Source organism: Salvelinus alpinus, chromosome 20, assembly GCF_045679555.1.
Source record: "Salvelinus alpinus chromosome 20, SLU_Salpinus.1, whole genome shotgun sequence".
NCBI classification, from domain to species: Eukaryota; Metazoa; Chordata; class Actinopteri; order Salmoniformes; family Salmonidae; genus Salvelinus; species Salvelinus alpinus.
In genome coordinates, this window is record NC_092105.1 from 28,112,655 (window position 1) to 28,127,806 (window position 15,152).

Consider the following 15,152-nt stretch of genomic DNA (forward strand, 5'->3'; position numbering starts at 1 on the left):
TGTCTCGAGTACATCTCTTTCAAATGACATTCTAATGAATAGAACTACAGAACCAGGGAAATTGGACAACCATGCAAACATATTTACGGTACATATGATTTGGATACGTTGGATTTATGTAATACAACAACTCAAAATATGTGTCGCTCTTCAGAGCAGGAATCACGTACAAGTATTCAACATGGGTTGATCGAAAGAAAGATAATTATTTGTAAGGACCACACAGACAGGACATGCTCTCAACACATTACTACACTAGACACACATCTTCACTCTCTCACTACCACAGACATAAACAACCATGTTGACACTGTTACAGATACAGTACATCAGTTCTTACATCTAGTTTTAATGACTAGCCCTGGCCTGAGGCAGAAGGGGAGTGTTGCAGTGTGTGAATGAAGGGCAGGAAGGCAGGTAGGAGGCAGGCAGGCAGGCAGGCAGGCAGGCAGGCAGAGACTGAAGTGGACTGGCCTCCAGACTCAAGCTTCTACTACCTTCTCTGTCGGCAAGATGGCGCCGACAGAGAGGGTGGCTTCGCTTCTAGTCCTTAGGAAACTATGCAGTATTTCGTTTTTTTCATGTATTATTTCTTACATTGTCAGTCAAGAAAATCTTAAGTGTTATTACATACAATCGGGAAGAACTATTGGATATCAGATCGAAGCCAACTTACCAGCACTACGACCAGGAATACGACTTTCCCAGAGCTGATCCTTTGTTCGAACCACCCAAGGCATTCGAACTGATTCCAGAGGCTGACCTAAAACAACGTCACCGCAGAAGAGGTAGATGGAGCGGTCTTCTGGTCAGACTTCGGAGGCGTGCACACCACCCACCGCTTCAGATTATATTACTCGCTAATGTCCAGTCTCTAGATAACAAGGTAGCCGAAATTAGGGCAAGGGTTGCTTTCCTGAGAGACATCCGGGATTGTAACATTCTGTTTCGCAGAAACATGGCTCTCTGGGGACATGCTGTCGGACTCGGTACAGCCACCGGGATTCTTTGTGCGAAGGTTGGGGGTGTATGGTTGGGTTGGGGGTGTATGTTTCATGATTAACGAATCATGGTGTAATTTTAACAACTTACAGGAACTCAAGTCCTTCGGTTCACCTGACCTAGAATTCCTCACAATCAAATGCCGACCGTATTATCTCCCAAGAGAATTCTCGTCGGTTATTGTCACAGCCATGTATATCCCCCCTCAAGCCGATACCACGACGGCCCTCAAGGAACTCCACTGGACTATGCAAACTGGAATCCATATAGCCTGAGGCTGCATTTATTGGAGCTGTGGATTTTAACAAAGCAAATTTGAGAACAAGGCTACCTAAATTCTATCAGCATATCGATTGTAGTAACCGGGCTGGCAAAACACTGGATCACTGCTACTCTAACTTCCGCTATGCTACGCGGGGCGGAGTAGGTGAACACAAATGCAGACTCAGACGACTAGACAAGGATAGGTAAACAATGTATTTATTATAAAGCGGGAGTGGAGATGGGGTGCAGTCCAGGGGAATCTTGGGCGGGTAGTAGGGAATCCGGACTGAGGCTGAGGGAAAAGAGATTAGGAACCGGGTAAGCAGGTCTGGAGCGGAATCCAATGAAGCAGTAGAGCGGGGATCCAGGGCAGCGAAGCAGGACTGAGGAGACGGGGGACTGGAGACAGGTACCAGAGAGCAGACGGGACTGTAGCAGAGAGAAAAAGCAGCGTGTGGCTAGGGAAAAAAGGCACAACAGGATAACAAAATCTATGCAGCAACAAACAGCTAGAAATGCAGACTGACTGAGTAGAGGCTACGATCTGGCAGCATGGAAGTGACAGAGCTGAGTATTTGTAGGGTTCTTGATTATGGAACAGGTTGCAGCTGGTGGGAATCTGCTCTGCCTCCAGCACACCTCTCTCCACTCACACAAACATGCAGAGAGAGAGAGAGAGAGAGAGAGAGAGAGAGAGAGAGAGAGAGAGAGAGAGAGAGAGAGCACTGGGGTGTGGTGGCAGGTTAGGGAGGTCCAGGGTGAGAAGTAGAGGGCGTGGCAGGAGCAGATGTAACACGCGATGGATTCAAGGCCCTCCTCTGCCCACCGTTCGGCAAATCTGACCACAATTCCATTTTGTTTCTCCCCTCCTATAGGCAGAAACTCAAACAGGATGTATCCGTGACAAGGACCATTCATCGCTGGTCTGACCAATCGGAATCCACGCTTCAAGATTATTTTGATCACGCGTATTTTTGTGTGTAGATTGATGAGGGGGAAAATACAATTTAATCAATTTTAGAATAAGGCTGTAACGTAACAAAATGTGGAAAAAGTCAAGTGGTCTGAATACATTCCGAAAGCACTGTATATCTATTACATTGTGTTTTCAGATCTATAAAATGTTCATAACGACATAATTGTGTTTGTTCTCATAAGAAAGAATCAACAAGTGTTATTGGAACAGTGCCATGTTCTTTTGTTGCTTTGTTGTTGCTGGTACGGCTTTGTAAACGTTAGCTCCAAAAACATCACTGCTATGAACTGGGGTGCCTGTTTCAAAGGTCTCGCATGTGTTTCTCATCATAGTCTTTATTATAGGTTAACAAAATAACCATGTTTGAGTAAGCAGCACAGATAAAAAATCAGTTTTCGCTTCCAAAGATACACATTTTCATTGTGCTAAGTCATTTAGATGGGTATCAGACTGATGCAATAAATAATAATAAATAGTAATAAAACAAACCCATGAATTTTAACACTGAAAGTCAACCGTGTTTATATAATTTCTTCCTGGGAAAGGGGATTTCATCCTTTACTGTTTCATGGCATTAGACATAGTATTCTACCCAATCTTTTTTATGTTTTGTGGTGTTGGATTCAAGTGAAGTAAACTACAGAATGTGTGGACATCAGTGATTTAAGTACATAACAAGTGTGTGTGCCATAGCGTAGAAGGCCGTATTGAAGAGGTTTCATTTTGACAATGAGAAGCCTTTGGCATGAAGTTGGACAAGCCGTTTGAGATTATTTACTTTTACATCACATGAGCAAAGCATGAGTTACTGATTGTGTGATGCTAATGTTTATTGGTTTCTTGGTCTTGGGATGATATGATCACACATGATATTATATGTTTTTTCTTTCATAATGTTGGGGGTCGGTTGCCAATGTAAAATGTCTGTTCTCGTGCTCATGCAGTTATAATGAATTGACAGCCGACACATTGACAGCAGACACATAAAAACTAAATTCAAACTAAATCGAATTACAAACTAAATTCCAAACAATTGAATTATTGTAAACACTGGAAATATCTACACAAGAGGTTCTAACCATCTGTCTTCTATGACAACATGATCACAAGACAGGTTATCTTTTCCAGTATAGATTGCAGTATCACATTACATCTCTATATACTGTACAGTATAAAGTCAAGACCCTCAGTAGATATTTATCTCCATGTTAAACATTGGTTTCATCACAGTGATCTCCTGCATAGCTTTATTAAATCACAATGTCTCTTGATGGATGATCTAATTTCTATGAAATTAGCTGGAAGAGTTTCCCTGCTGTGTCAGCTACTAACACAGATGCCATAGATAGAAATGTTACACTCTCTTGGCGTTATACACAGTATGATTAAGTATTTTTTGTATTGAACCTTTATTTAACTAGGCAAGTCAGTTAAGAACAAATTCTTATTTACAATGACGCACCACCCCAGCCAAACGACGCTGGGTCAATTGTGCGCCGCCCTATGGAACTTCCAATCACGGTTGGATGTGATACAGCCTGGATTTGAACCAGGGACTGTAGTGACACCTCTTGCACTGAGATGCAGTGCCTTAGACCACTGTGCCACTCGGGAGCATGAAGGGAGATTTGAAGCAATAGCTTTATTTTGTTCTTCATTTTGAAAAATGTTGTTGCTTTTGAATATCTGAAAATAATATTAGCACCTATTTGTTGGTGTGTCTATCTGTGTGTGTGCATGAGCGCTTTTGTGTGCGTGCTTGCGTGTGTGTGTCAGCACTCAGATGTCTGCTTGTGGGTTTCCGATAATTAAATTTTGTTACTCATCCTCTCACCTGCTATTAAATCTCTCCTGAGATGAGCTCCTGTACACATACACACAAACACACACACACCAACAAACATGCATAATATGCAGTGAAGACGGAGAGAAGAGCACTTTGAATTCTGTGTGGATTATCTACTGTAGTTAAGATCATTCTTTATTTTGGTCTGGGATCCATAAACTTTCTTTGGCCATTAAGCTTTTATATAGTATAATATATACAGTATGAAAGTCTGAAGTAAACCAGAAAAAACATTTATTTCACTTTGACATATATAAAGTAGATATATGCAGATTTAACTATGTTACCAATGAACTGCCTTGCATCAGGTATGATCTGTTTATGGTCTGGACAGTATTACAGATGAGGGTATCAGTGTGTATATAATACTATTATTATAAGTGGCAGACAGAAAGCCGTAATGATAAAAGCTTATATTCCCCTTTACGGGAGAATAATCTAGGTTATTATAGGTTCTATTCTATGTTCATTGTGAGGTTAACTTTGAGTTCTGTGGGGAGCAGGATATAACTAGCCTGCTGTGTGATTTATCAGGTAAGCAGCAGAGTTTAGTTGGGAATGATGTTGTAAATTCTGAATAAACCCCCTGCAGGTTTACATCTGCAGCATCCTCTCTCACAGAGCCCAGGATAATGCAGGCAGGCATTAGGCAGTTCACAGAGCCGTGCTCTCAGCCCCAACCTCTTTCCCCCAGCCAGCCCCAGCCCCATCCCAAGCAAGCCCCAGCTCGAGCTCGCTGCTCTAGCCCTATTCCCATTCCCATCCTATGCCCCAGATCATCTCCCCAGTCCCAGACTCATAATTATTCTCCTAGATCCATCCCTTTACCCCAACATACTACCCCATTCCTCCAGTCTACCTGCCAGGCTGACTCACATCACACCATACCTTGTCCATACACATGCATACCAACTTCAAATAGGTGCTCATATTCTTGTCACATTCACACCACTTCTTAGCCTAGCCTATGAGACAGTGGAGATGTTGGTTCTGCTTCATTTAAGAGATGATGAGTTATTTTCCACTATTCTCTGCCACAGCGCTCCCCACAGCCACAGTGTGTGCTGCTCTTTTTCTCTGCATGTTAGCTTCTTATGTATGTTATGTATAGAAACCCTACATCCCACCACCCTCAAATGTGTTAATGTTTCTCTCTCTGTTTTTCCCTTTACCCACACTCTCTTTCTCTCTCCCTCTCTCTTTCCATTTCTCTGTCCCTCTCTCTCTCCTCTCTCTCTCCACATTTCTCTACATCTATCTCCCTATTCATATCTCTGTCTCCATCTCTCTCTACATTTCTCTCCATCTCCCTCTTTCTTTCTCTCTCCCTCTCTTTTCTTTTCTCTGTCCCTCTCTCTCCATGTTTCTCTCCATCTATATCCCTATTCATCTCTCTGTCTCATCTCTCTCCATGTCCCTCTTTCTTTCTCTCGCTATCTCTCCATCTCCACAGGAAGTTCATGCCATAGCAACACGCTGCCTGCTTTGGTGCGGACTCCGTCTCTGATGATGCAGTCCACTCTGGATATGAAACCCTTTATGCCCTTCCACCAAGTGGACACGTCCTCTGCTGTGGGACTCTTCCCTAATTTTAACACGGTAAGAAATCGCTGCTTTCATCTCTTGTAAGTAATGCTTGCCCGAGCCAGAATGTCCCATAGGACAGGAGACCATCTCCTGTTTCTGTAGTGTGAGGCAGATTGATGCACCCCCTGGATGCTAGTCCTTTCATCTTGTGTACTTGTAGTTTATTGATCTTAGATTTCAGTGTTCTTGTTTGAATCCTAAGAATCTTAACAGCAAATGCACAACAGAAGTGTGAGTGAGACAGAATGAGAGAGAGAAAGAAGGAGAGAGAGAGAGAGAGAGAGAGAGAGAGAGAGAGAGAGAGAGAGAGAGAGAGAGAGAGAGAGAGAGAGAGAGAGAGAGAGAGAAAGCACTGCAGTCCACCGTCAAGGCATCGATTTCACTCCTCCAAAAATTAAAGGGGGAACAAAAATGTATTCTTTCTTTTATCTTGTCAAAAATACATCTCACTTTGACAGTTGATGTGGCAGGTGGAAATATGACATATCCTGAAAAATCGACTGAGAGTTAGAGAAAAAAATGTGCTATTTAGAACCTAAAAGGGTTCTTCAGCTGAACCCTTTCCCCAGAGGGTTCTACATGGAACCAAAAAGAGTTCTACCAGAAATCAAAAAGGGTTCTCCTATGGGGACAGCCAAAGAACCCTTTTTTAACCCGATTTCCATTCTATTTATATGTCTTCTCCAACCTGCAGAGTCAGACAGAACACTGTTCTGATGAGAGGGGCTGAGAGGCAGGCAAGAGGACTCACCAGCTAATGCCTGTGTTCCCAGACCTGCCATGGACCGATGTGACAACACTCTTTAGCAAAGTTACTGAGATCTTCGCCTGTGGTCACGGCAAACTGTCAGGAACACTCTGCCTCACAGCGCTGGTCTCCAGCTCAGACCTGGATTTGAACACTACTCGAAATCATTTAAAATACTGTATCTGTGCTTGATTGAGGTTGGCTGATTCCATAGAACCAACAGAAACATATGAAACGTCCCAACCCTGTCCACCAGACAAGGCTAGAGCCTTGTCTGGTGGCAAACATACAAACATATAAACATATAAGCAAACATACATACAATAGTATTTGAAAGATTTCGAATAGTATTTGAACCCAGGTCTTGCTCCAGTTTATCTCAGCACAGTCCAGTGTGCTTCCACTAGCTGAGACAGACCCATCTAAACCTGACATAATGGCTCTACTGCTGTCGTTGACTATTAAGCGGTAGTGCACTGAGTTGATGAGTTCATGTTGGTGGGAGTGATGTTGATTATACAGTGTGACTATAATGATGACACCAACATGAAATATTTTCCACAAGTTAATCCAGGGACATTTATTTTTCAAGACATTTTGAATAAAAAACGAATTTCAGAATATAACACACTGATGGTGTCTCAAATGGCATCTTGTTCCGTATAAAGTGCACTACTTTTTAACCAGGGCCCACAATGCTCTGGTCAAAAGAAGTGCACTATATAGGCAATGTCATGCCATTTAGGACGCTACCATCTTTCATCCTCCTGTTTGCCATTAGCTTTACTGTAGCCAAGTTCTGTTCCCTTTTACAGACAGCTATTCAGCCCAAGCTATTTACAGTACACGTGCTGTTGGCGGTAGCCTATTCTGTGTAAACAAAAGTGATTTGACAAGCATGAGCTCTCAGGGTAGATGAAAAAGGTTTTCAATATTTCCCAGTGTAATGAATAATATACGATACAAAGTGACAGAACAGAACAGAAACAGAAGGATTTAGAATGCGTTTTGTTTATTGAGTGTTCTGCTGAGGTTTTGTCTGGTTGGAAACAATGGGAAGACACTAGAAAACCACAGTGACAACAAAACAACATTATGCTCCAAAGCCTGACTATGACATTAGAATTTGAGCTATAGTCTCACTGTGGATCTTTTCCGTATTCTGCCTTTCAGAAGTATGATTACTACAACCGAGGTTCCCTCTTGAAAGGGCTACAGTAATTGCCTGGTCCCAGATCTGTTTGTGCTGTCTTGCCAACTCCTATGGTCATTAACACACCAAACACAATGACATAGGCATTGGTGAGACAGTACAAACAGATCTGGGACCAGGCTACTACAGCACAGAATCTAACGGCTTTTCCTGTCCAGGCATTCACCCTCTAAGGTTTCATCCCAAATGGCACCCAATTCCCCATGTAGTGCACTACTTTTGACCAGAGCCCTATGGGTTCTGGTCAAAAGTAGTGCACTGTCAAGGGAATAGGGTGCAATTTGTGAAGCAGAATCATGTTTATTTTGGTCATGTCACCAAGCGGGTGTCTATTTATAATTAGTGTCTGTGCCCATCAACTCAGCGTGAAGAACAGTGAGGCTCCACACAAAAATACACGCAGACACGAACCCACGCACGTGCGAACACACACATCAAATGTGCTCTATAACCCAATCCCGACAGGCTGTTATTAGCACCATTGGGATAAACAGGTTCAATTCTAATTCTGTAACATGGTTTAAATACAGGAACTGTATCAAGTGCTGCATGCATTAGACTGATCCCAGATCTGTTTGTACTATCTTGCCAACTCCTTATGCCAAACATGGCAATGACCATAAGGAGTTGACAAGACAGCTGTAGCATACAGACCTCTTACAGGACATTCCAAGCCATTCCAAGTCATAATGGTAATGTAAGGAATGGAGGTTAACAGTGGTGGACAGATCTCTCTCAATGTTTCCAAAAAATAAAACATTTAGAATAAAATAAATGTTCTGCTTCCAGGGTTCTGTTGTTAAAAGATATGTATTTTCATATCGTAAACCTTTTATTGAGAAGGAGTATGGTGTTGGAACATATCCAGGCTGATTTCTTCATTGTTGCAGCATCACTGTTCTGTTCTGTAGTAACTCTACTGTGTGTTCTGAATCAATAAACCTGTTGAGAACAAACCGCTCTGCAGGTGTCAGAAACTCAGTGTATTCAGGAATACAAAACCTACAGATGGTGAATTGATGTCTTTGTTTACCTCTGCAGCTGCTTTCATTATATAATCCATGAAACACAATATTTAGGCTACTGAAAGAACAATTGGCAAGCGGAAAAAATATCTGCACATTTCATCAGATGCAATTTCTTTGTTTTAATTTGCTAAGCTTTCAGTCTGTGATTACCTACATCAGAGAAGGTGCACTTGGTAAGAGACATGTCAACCACAATGAATTAGTGCATTTTCTTTCCCACACTAAGTCTGATCCTCAGTCTTAGTTAGGCCTGTGACACTGGCACACTGAGTGCCTTATCGACATGCTGAATTGATGATTATTTATGATAGCATACTGTATCTACTCTACACTATAGTATGTTTTACCTGCTCTATTTAATGAACCTGTATAGTGATAGAGTGAGAGGGGTTGCGTGCTGTAGGAAGATGCAGTGTTTTTATTGCCTGTGCTACAGACGGCTATATTGGTCCGCTTTTTTGTTTGTTTATTAATTGTAAAGAATTATTCAGATTTCTCCCGCAGCTATGGTTGTGAGGTTTATTTGTTAACTATTTGTTTACCAGAAGTGATTTCCTATTATTTGCGTTGATGTGGTGAACAAGGGATGACAACAAGGTGTAATTGAAATTCCTTGGACAGTGACAGCCATTCTGAACAGCCTGGCTCTGGCCATGCCTGCCTGCCCTTACCCCTGCAGCTCTCTCTGCCTGCTTGTCACTGGAATGTAATTATCAGTCACTGAATGATAGATAAAGTCACTTTTCTAGGGTTGTGTTCTTGTAGTGTGGTATGGTGTTGTGGTGTGAGTAGAGCAGTGGCGGTCATCAAATTTGTCAGACAGTTATTGTCATGCAAATTTCTGCCGGTCTCATTGTAATTGCCCGTTAATTAACACAAACGTGTTTAGCATCTCCAGGCCTCCACGCATACAAGCCGCAGATGTGTGCCTTTGGAACATCTACAGTACATTTTAAAAAGTAGAATAAATCCATACACCATCACAATAAATCCATAATTTATTTTAGGCATGTCTAAAGAAACATTATGATATGAAGAAAATGTATTTCAGATTAACCGAATATGAGTCGGCCTACTGAATGTTATCTGGCTATATGCCATGCCATAGGCTGTACATTAAAACATTAAAGAACATAAATGGTTAAAGAAAAGTGTGATAAATAAAAACATATACCAATTTCATTTAAGGACCAAAAAACTGACAGCTGTGCCATATAAATTGCAAAATAGTTGGGAAGAGATTTTCGATGTACCCATTCCATGGCACATGGTTTATGAATTGATACGCAAAACAACGCCGGATTCAAAACTTCGAATTTTTCAATTTAAATTACTGTACAAAATTCTTGCAACTAAAAGAATGTTATATATATGGGGTATACAATCTTCCCAGCTCTGCAGATTCTGTTGTGAGGAGGCAGAGTCATTAGATCATTTATTTTGGTATTGTCCATATGTAGCTCGTTTTTGGTCACAGGTCCAGGAATGGCTGAAGAATTGCAACATTTGCCTAGAACTAACGCTACAGATAGCAATACTGGGGGATTTGAAAAGCCATAGTCAATCAATCAATAATATAATAATTATTTTAGCAAAAATGTTTATTTTTAATTTACAATCTGTAGAAGAAACCTAAATTTAAAAAAAAATTAAACCAGGCAAGTCAGTTAAGAAAAAATTCTTATTTACAATGTAGTCCTACACCGGCCAAACCCGGATGACGCTGGGCCAATTGAGCGCCGCCCTATGGGACTCCCAATCATGGCCCGTGGATTCAAACCAGGGTGTCTGTAGTGACGCCTCTAGCACTAAGACGAGGTGCCTTAGTGCTAGCCACTTGGGAGCAGCGGTCTGTAGGCTAGTTCATTTAGCAGACAGGATTTGCTTATAAGTCTGTGCCATTATTTTATATTATAATTATATGGTTTTAAGAATGATATAATTGAACTTAGCTGAATAAAATACAAATAATATTTTTCTGGGGCGAGTGCGCATATGAAGTGGCTGTGTTGAGCGTAAAAGTGATAATTTGAAACATGTCCTATACACTAGATTTAGAGTTATATGACTCATTTAGTTGTGAATTATCCAAAATCAAAAAATATATGATGTGACTATAGGCTATTGACTATTTGAAAAAGTTACCAATAAATCTTGCGCTCTGTTCCTTGCCTCAAGCTGCACACCCTGTTCTCTCATGAAGTGATCATATTTCCACCCATCAGAGTATTCTCAATTTAATCTTGTCTTTACTAATATGTCAAATTTGTTTTCGATTTAGAATGGTCATTATCAAATGGGTAGGAACAGGGGCAGAGGGAAAAATATATGTCATCCTTATCCACTCGTATAGCTAATGGAGGCCACTTTCCCGCAGTTTAAATCATGCCTGTTAGGCTACTCCAGTTTTATACCTGAGCAGCTGAGCAATAAATATAGTAAGAGCTGGGATCCTCCTCTTTTTAGTGGCAACCATCAAAACTCTACTTTCACACAGGATTGCATATAGAAATGTCTGGGCTTATAACAACACTTATTTTACTTCACGCATCAACCACTTTTTGAGGAGCATGCAGCCTCTCGCTGTGCGACAGGTGATATTCCACCAAACTCTGTATGGCATGTGCTCTCCAACCCTGTTCCTGCAGCTATCCAGTGCTTACTTTGGGAAACCAAGTGAAATCTGTTTGGGAACATCAATACAAAAAAAAATCACAACCAAACATATTTTATTAAACTGGCCCCTATCATTGCGAACTCGAGAAAGGAATGAATGAGAGAGAGGAGATTGAACACACAGAGGTGAAGCTGTAGGTAAAGGTAATGTGTCAGCCTATTAATTATGAAAATATAAAAATGCCCTATTACTTGGCTATTCAAAATCAAATACAAATTCACTATAATTGTAGGCTAAATCCGTAAGGCGACCTGCACAATCAATGAACCAACAGCATCGCCTAGGCCTATACGTTCTCTCCCAGACTCATGGATAGAAAGCATAGCATAAGGTAACCAGTCCCAGTCCATGCAGTATGCATAATAATACAGTCCACACTCAAAGGCTTCTGCATTGCTTGCTGTTTGGGGTTTTAGGCTGGGTTTCTATACAGCACTTTGTGACACTGGCTGATGTAAAAAGTGCTTCATAAATACATTTTATTGATTGATTGTTTGATTGAAAGGCGATTACTAGAATTTGTTTAATTTTGGAGTATCGGCTAGACCAATTATGTACCAAAGACATCTCAAATCATTATTAAAAAATGATTTTTTCTGGCATATGCAGTAGGCTATTAGGCTATGTGTTGTATAATGGCACAATCATTATTATTATACTTTTTTTTATTTTTAATCGGGCTTGGGCTCATATAGGCATATGCGAATGCATAAAAAATGCACAGCTGGAAGGTATACAAGCAGGCATGCAAACAGCAGGCAAACAATTAGCTTTGATCTACTCAGAAGAATCAAAAGCAGGTGTATTTATTACCCTGGAGAGAGAACAGGGTGCATATAGCTCAGACCCCACATGCAACACGCTCTCTCTCTCTCTCTCTCTCTCTCTCCAAACTGGAAATCCTTCATGAACTCCAGGAACTTCTTCAGGTACTTTGTGTTTCTTCCACTATATAATGGATTTAGCCCCTGCCTGGCTCATGTCTTTTCATGTCTCTAATTGGATAGAATAACTAATGGCATAGATAGAATGGTAGAATAACTGACTCTCTGGCCAAGAACGACTTGCATCTTGACAGATTTTTGTATCCGTTCTCTCTTCTGCGTAATCCAGATTTCATAATATTCTATGTGAGCTAGCAAGAGGTAGGAGAGAGAGCATCAAATACAGTGCATTTGGAAAGTATTATGACCCCTTGACTTTTTCCACAAATAGTTTTTTCCCCCTCATCAAGCTACACACAATACCCGATAATGACGAAGCAAAAACAGGTTTTTAGAAATGTTTGCATATTTGCACATCACGTTCAAGTCCGGGCTCTGGCTGGGCCACTCAAGGACATTCAGATTTGTCCCTAAGCCACTCTTGCGTTGTCTTGACTGTGTGCTTAGGGATGTTGTCCTGTTGAAGGTGAACCTTCGCCCCAGTCTGAAGTCCTGAGCATCCACACAGCATGATGCTGCCACCACCATGCTTCACCGTAGGGATGGTGCCAGGTTTCCTCCAGATGTGACGCTTGGCGTTCAGGCCAAAGAGTACAATCTTGGTTTCATCAGACCAGCGAATCTTGTTTCTCATGGTATGAGAGTCCTTTAGATGCCTTTTGGCAAACTCCAAGCGGACTGTCATGTGCCTTTTACTGAGGACTGGCTTCCATCTGGCCACTCTACCATAAAGGCCTGATTGGTGGAGTGCTGCAGAGATGGTTGTACTTCTGGAAATTTCTCCCATCTCCACAGAGGAACTCTAGAGCTCTGCCAGAGTGACCATCAGGTTCTTGGTCAAATAAAATAAAATGTTATTGGTCACATACACATTGTTAGCAGATGTTATTGCGAGTGTAGCGAAATGCTTGTGCTTCTAGTTCTGACAGTGCAGCAATATCTAACATGTAATCGAACAATTCCACAACAACTACCTAATACACAGAAATCTAAGTAAACGAATGGAATAAGAATATATACATAAGTATATGGATGAGCAATGACAGAGCGGCATAGGCAAGATGCAATAGATGGTATAAAATACAGTATATACTGTACAAATGAGTTGAGTAATGCAAGATATGTAAACATTTTTAAAGTGGCATTATTAAAGTGACTAGTGATCCATTTATTAAAGTGGCCAATGACTTCAAGTCTGTATGTAGGCCTCTCTATGTTAGTGATGGCTGTTTAACAGTCTGATGGCCTTGAGATAGAAGCTGTTTTTCTGTCTCTCGGTCCCAGCTTTGATGCACCTGTACTGACCTCGCCTTCTGGGTGGTAGTGGGGTGAAAAGGCAGTGGCTTGGGTGGTTGTTGTTCTTGATGATTTTCTTGGCCTTCCTGTGACATCAGGTGCTGTAGGTGTCCTGCCGTACCAGGCGGTGATACAGCCCTACAGTATGCTCTCAATTGTGCACCTGTAAAAGTTTGTGAGGGTTTTAGGTGACAAGACAAATGTATTCAGCCTCCTGAGGTTGAATAGGCGCTGTTGCACCTTCTTCACCACACTGTCTGTGTGGGAGGACCATTTCAGTACTCCCTGACCATGGCCCTTCTCCCACGATTGCTCAGTCTGGCCGGGCGGCCAGCTCTAGGAAGAGTCTTGGTGTTTCCAAACTTCTTCCATTTAAGAATGATGGAGGCCACTGTGTTCTTGGGGACCTTCAATGCAGCAGAAATTTGTTAGTACCCTTCCCCAGATCTGTGCCTCGACACAATCCTGTCTCGGAGCTCCTTCGACCTCATGGTTGGGTTTTTGCTCTGACATGCACTGTCAACTGTGGGACCTTATATAGACAGGTGTGTGCCTTTCCAAATCATGTCCAACCAATTGAATTTACCACAGGTGGACTCCAATAAAGTTGTCGAAACATCTCAAGGATGATCAATGGAAACAAGATGCACCTGAGGTCAATTTCTAGTCTCATAGCAAAGGTTCTGAATAGTTATGTAAAAAAGGTATTTCTGTTTTTTATTTTGAATACATTTGCTAAAAAAAATACAAATATTTGTTGTTATTATGGGGTATTGTGTGTAGATTGCTGAGGAGTTGTTTTTATTTAATCAATTTTAGAATAAGGCTGTAATGAACAAAATGTGGAAAAAGTCAAGGGGTCTGAATACTTTTCGAAGGCACTGGTTGTCTTTAACACCTTTCTCTGTAGATGAGCGTCACTGGGTAGTGAACACTACCAGGCTACCATCTGTCCTCCTTCAAGGTGTTCACTCTCCACTGATCTTGGGGTGCTGCTAGTCTGTGGAAACCAGCTAATGTGTTAGTTAGATGGAAGAGAGCTATCTATATCTCTCTATCTCTCCCGTCTCTCACTCTCTTCGCCCCCTCTCTCTCTCTCGCTCTCACTATCTCTCCAGTGTCGGTTCGACACTTAACAGTTGCACTCCTGTCTTCTTGTCTTCCAGATGGATCCCGTGCAGAAAGCTGTAATAAACCACACATTTGGGGTCCCCATCCCTCTGAAGAAAAAACAAGTGATTTCCTGTAACATCTGTCAACTACGCTTCAACTCAGATGTAAGTACAGAACAAGACACCCTCTGGAAGAGAGACAGTGTGATAACGTGTGAATATGTACAGTACGTCATTGTTTATTTTGTATGTTTTTCTTGTAGAAAAATGTTGGACTAATACATTCAGGAGAAAGTTCAGATAAAATTAGTAGTAAAAAGCATTCAGAGGAAATATTACATTAAAACAGGATCAACCCCATGAAGGGACTTCTTACTTAAAGGGATAGTTCATCCAAATTACAAAATGACACATTGGTTTCCTTACCATGTAAGCAGTCTATGGTATGACAGCAATCCA

The 15,152-nt window shown here is 41.4% G+C and overlaps 1 protein-coding gene across 3 annotated transcripts in view; it reads left to right on the forward strand.

The window, feature by feature from the left end:
- The window catches only part of LOC139546618 (zinc finger protein 385B-like), a 173,341-nt gene that overhangs the window by 123,667 nt on the left and 34,522 nt on the right, over positions 1-15,152 (forward strand). For all 3 annotated transcript variants that reach the window (XM_071355209.1, XM_071355207.1, XM_071355208.1), the window contains exons 3-4: positions 5,542-5,687; positions 14,748-14,858. In XM_071355209.1, the coding sequence (XP_071211310.1) occupies positions 5,542-5,687; positions 14,748-14,858 (257 nt within the window). The remainder of the gene's footprint in view (positions 1-5,541; positions 5,688-14,747; positions 14,859-15,152) is intronic.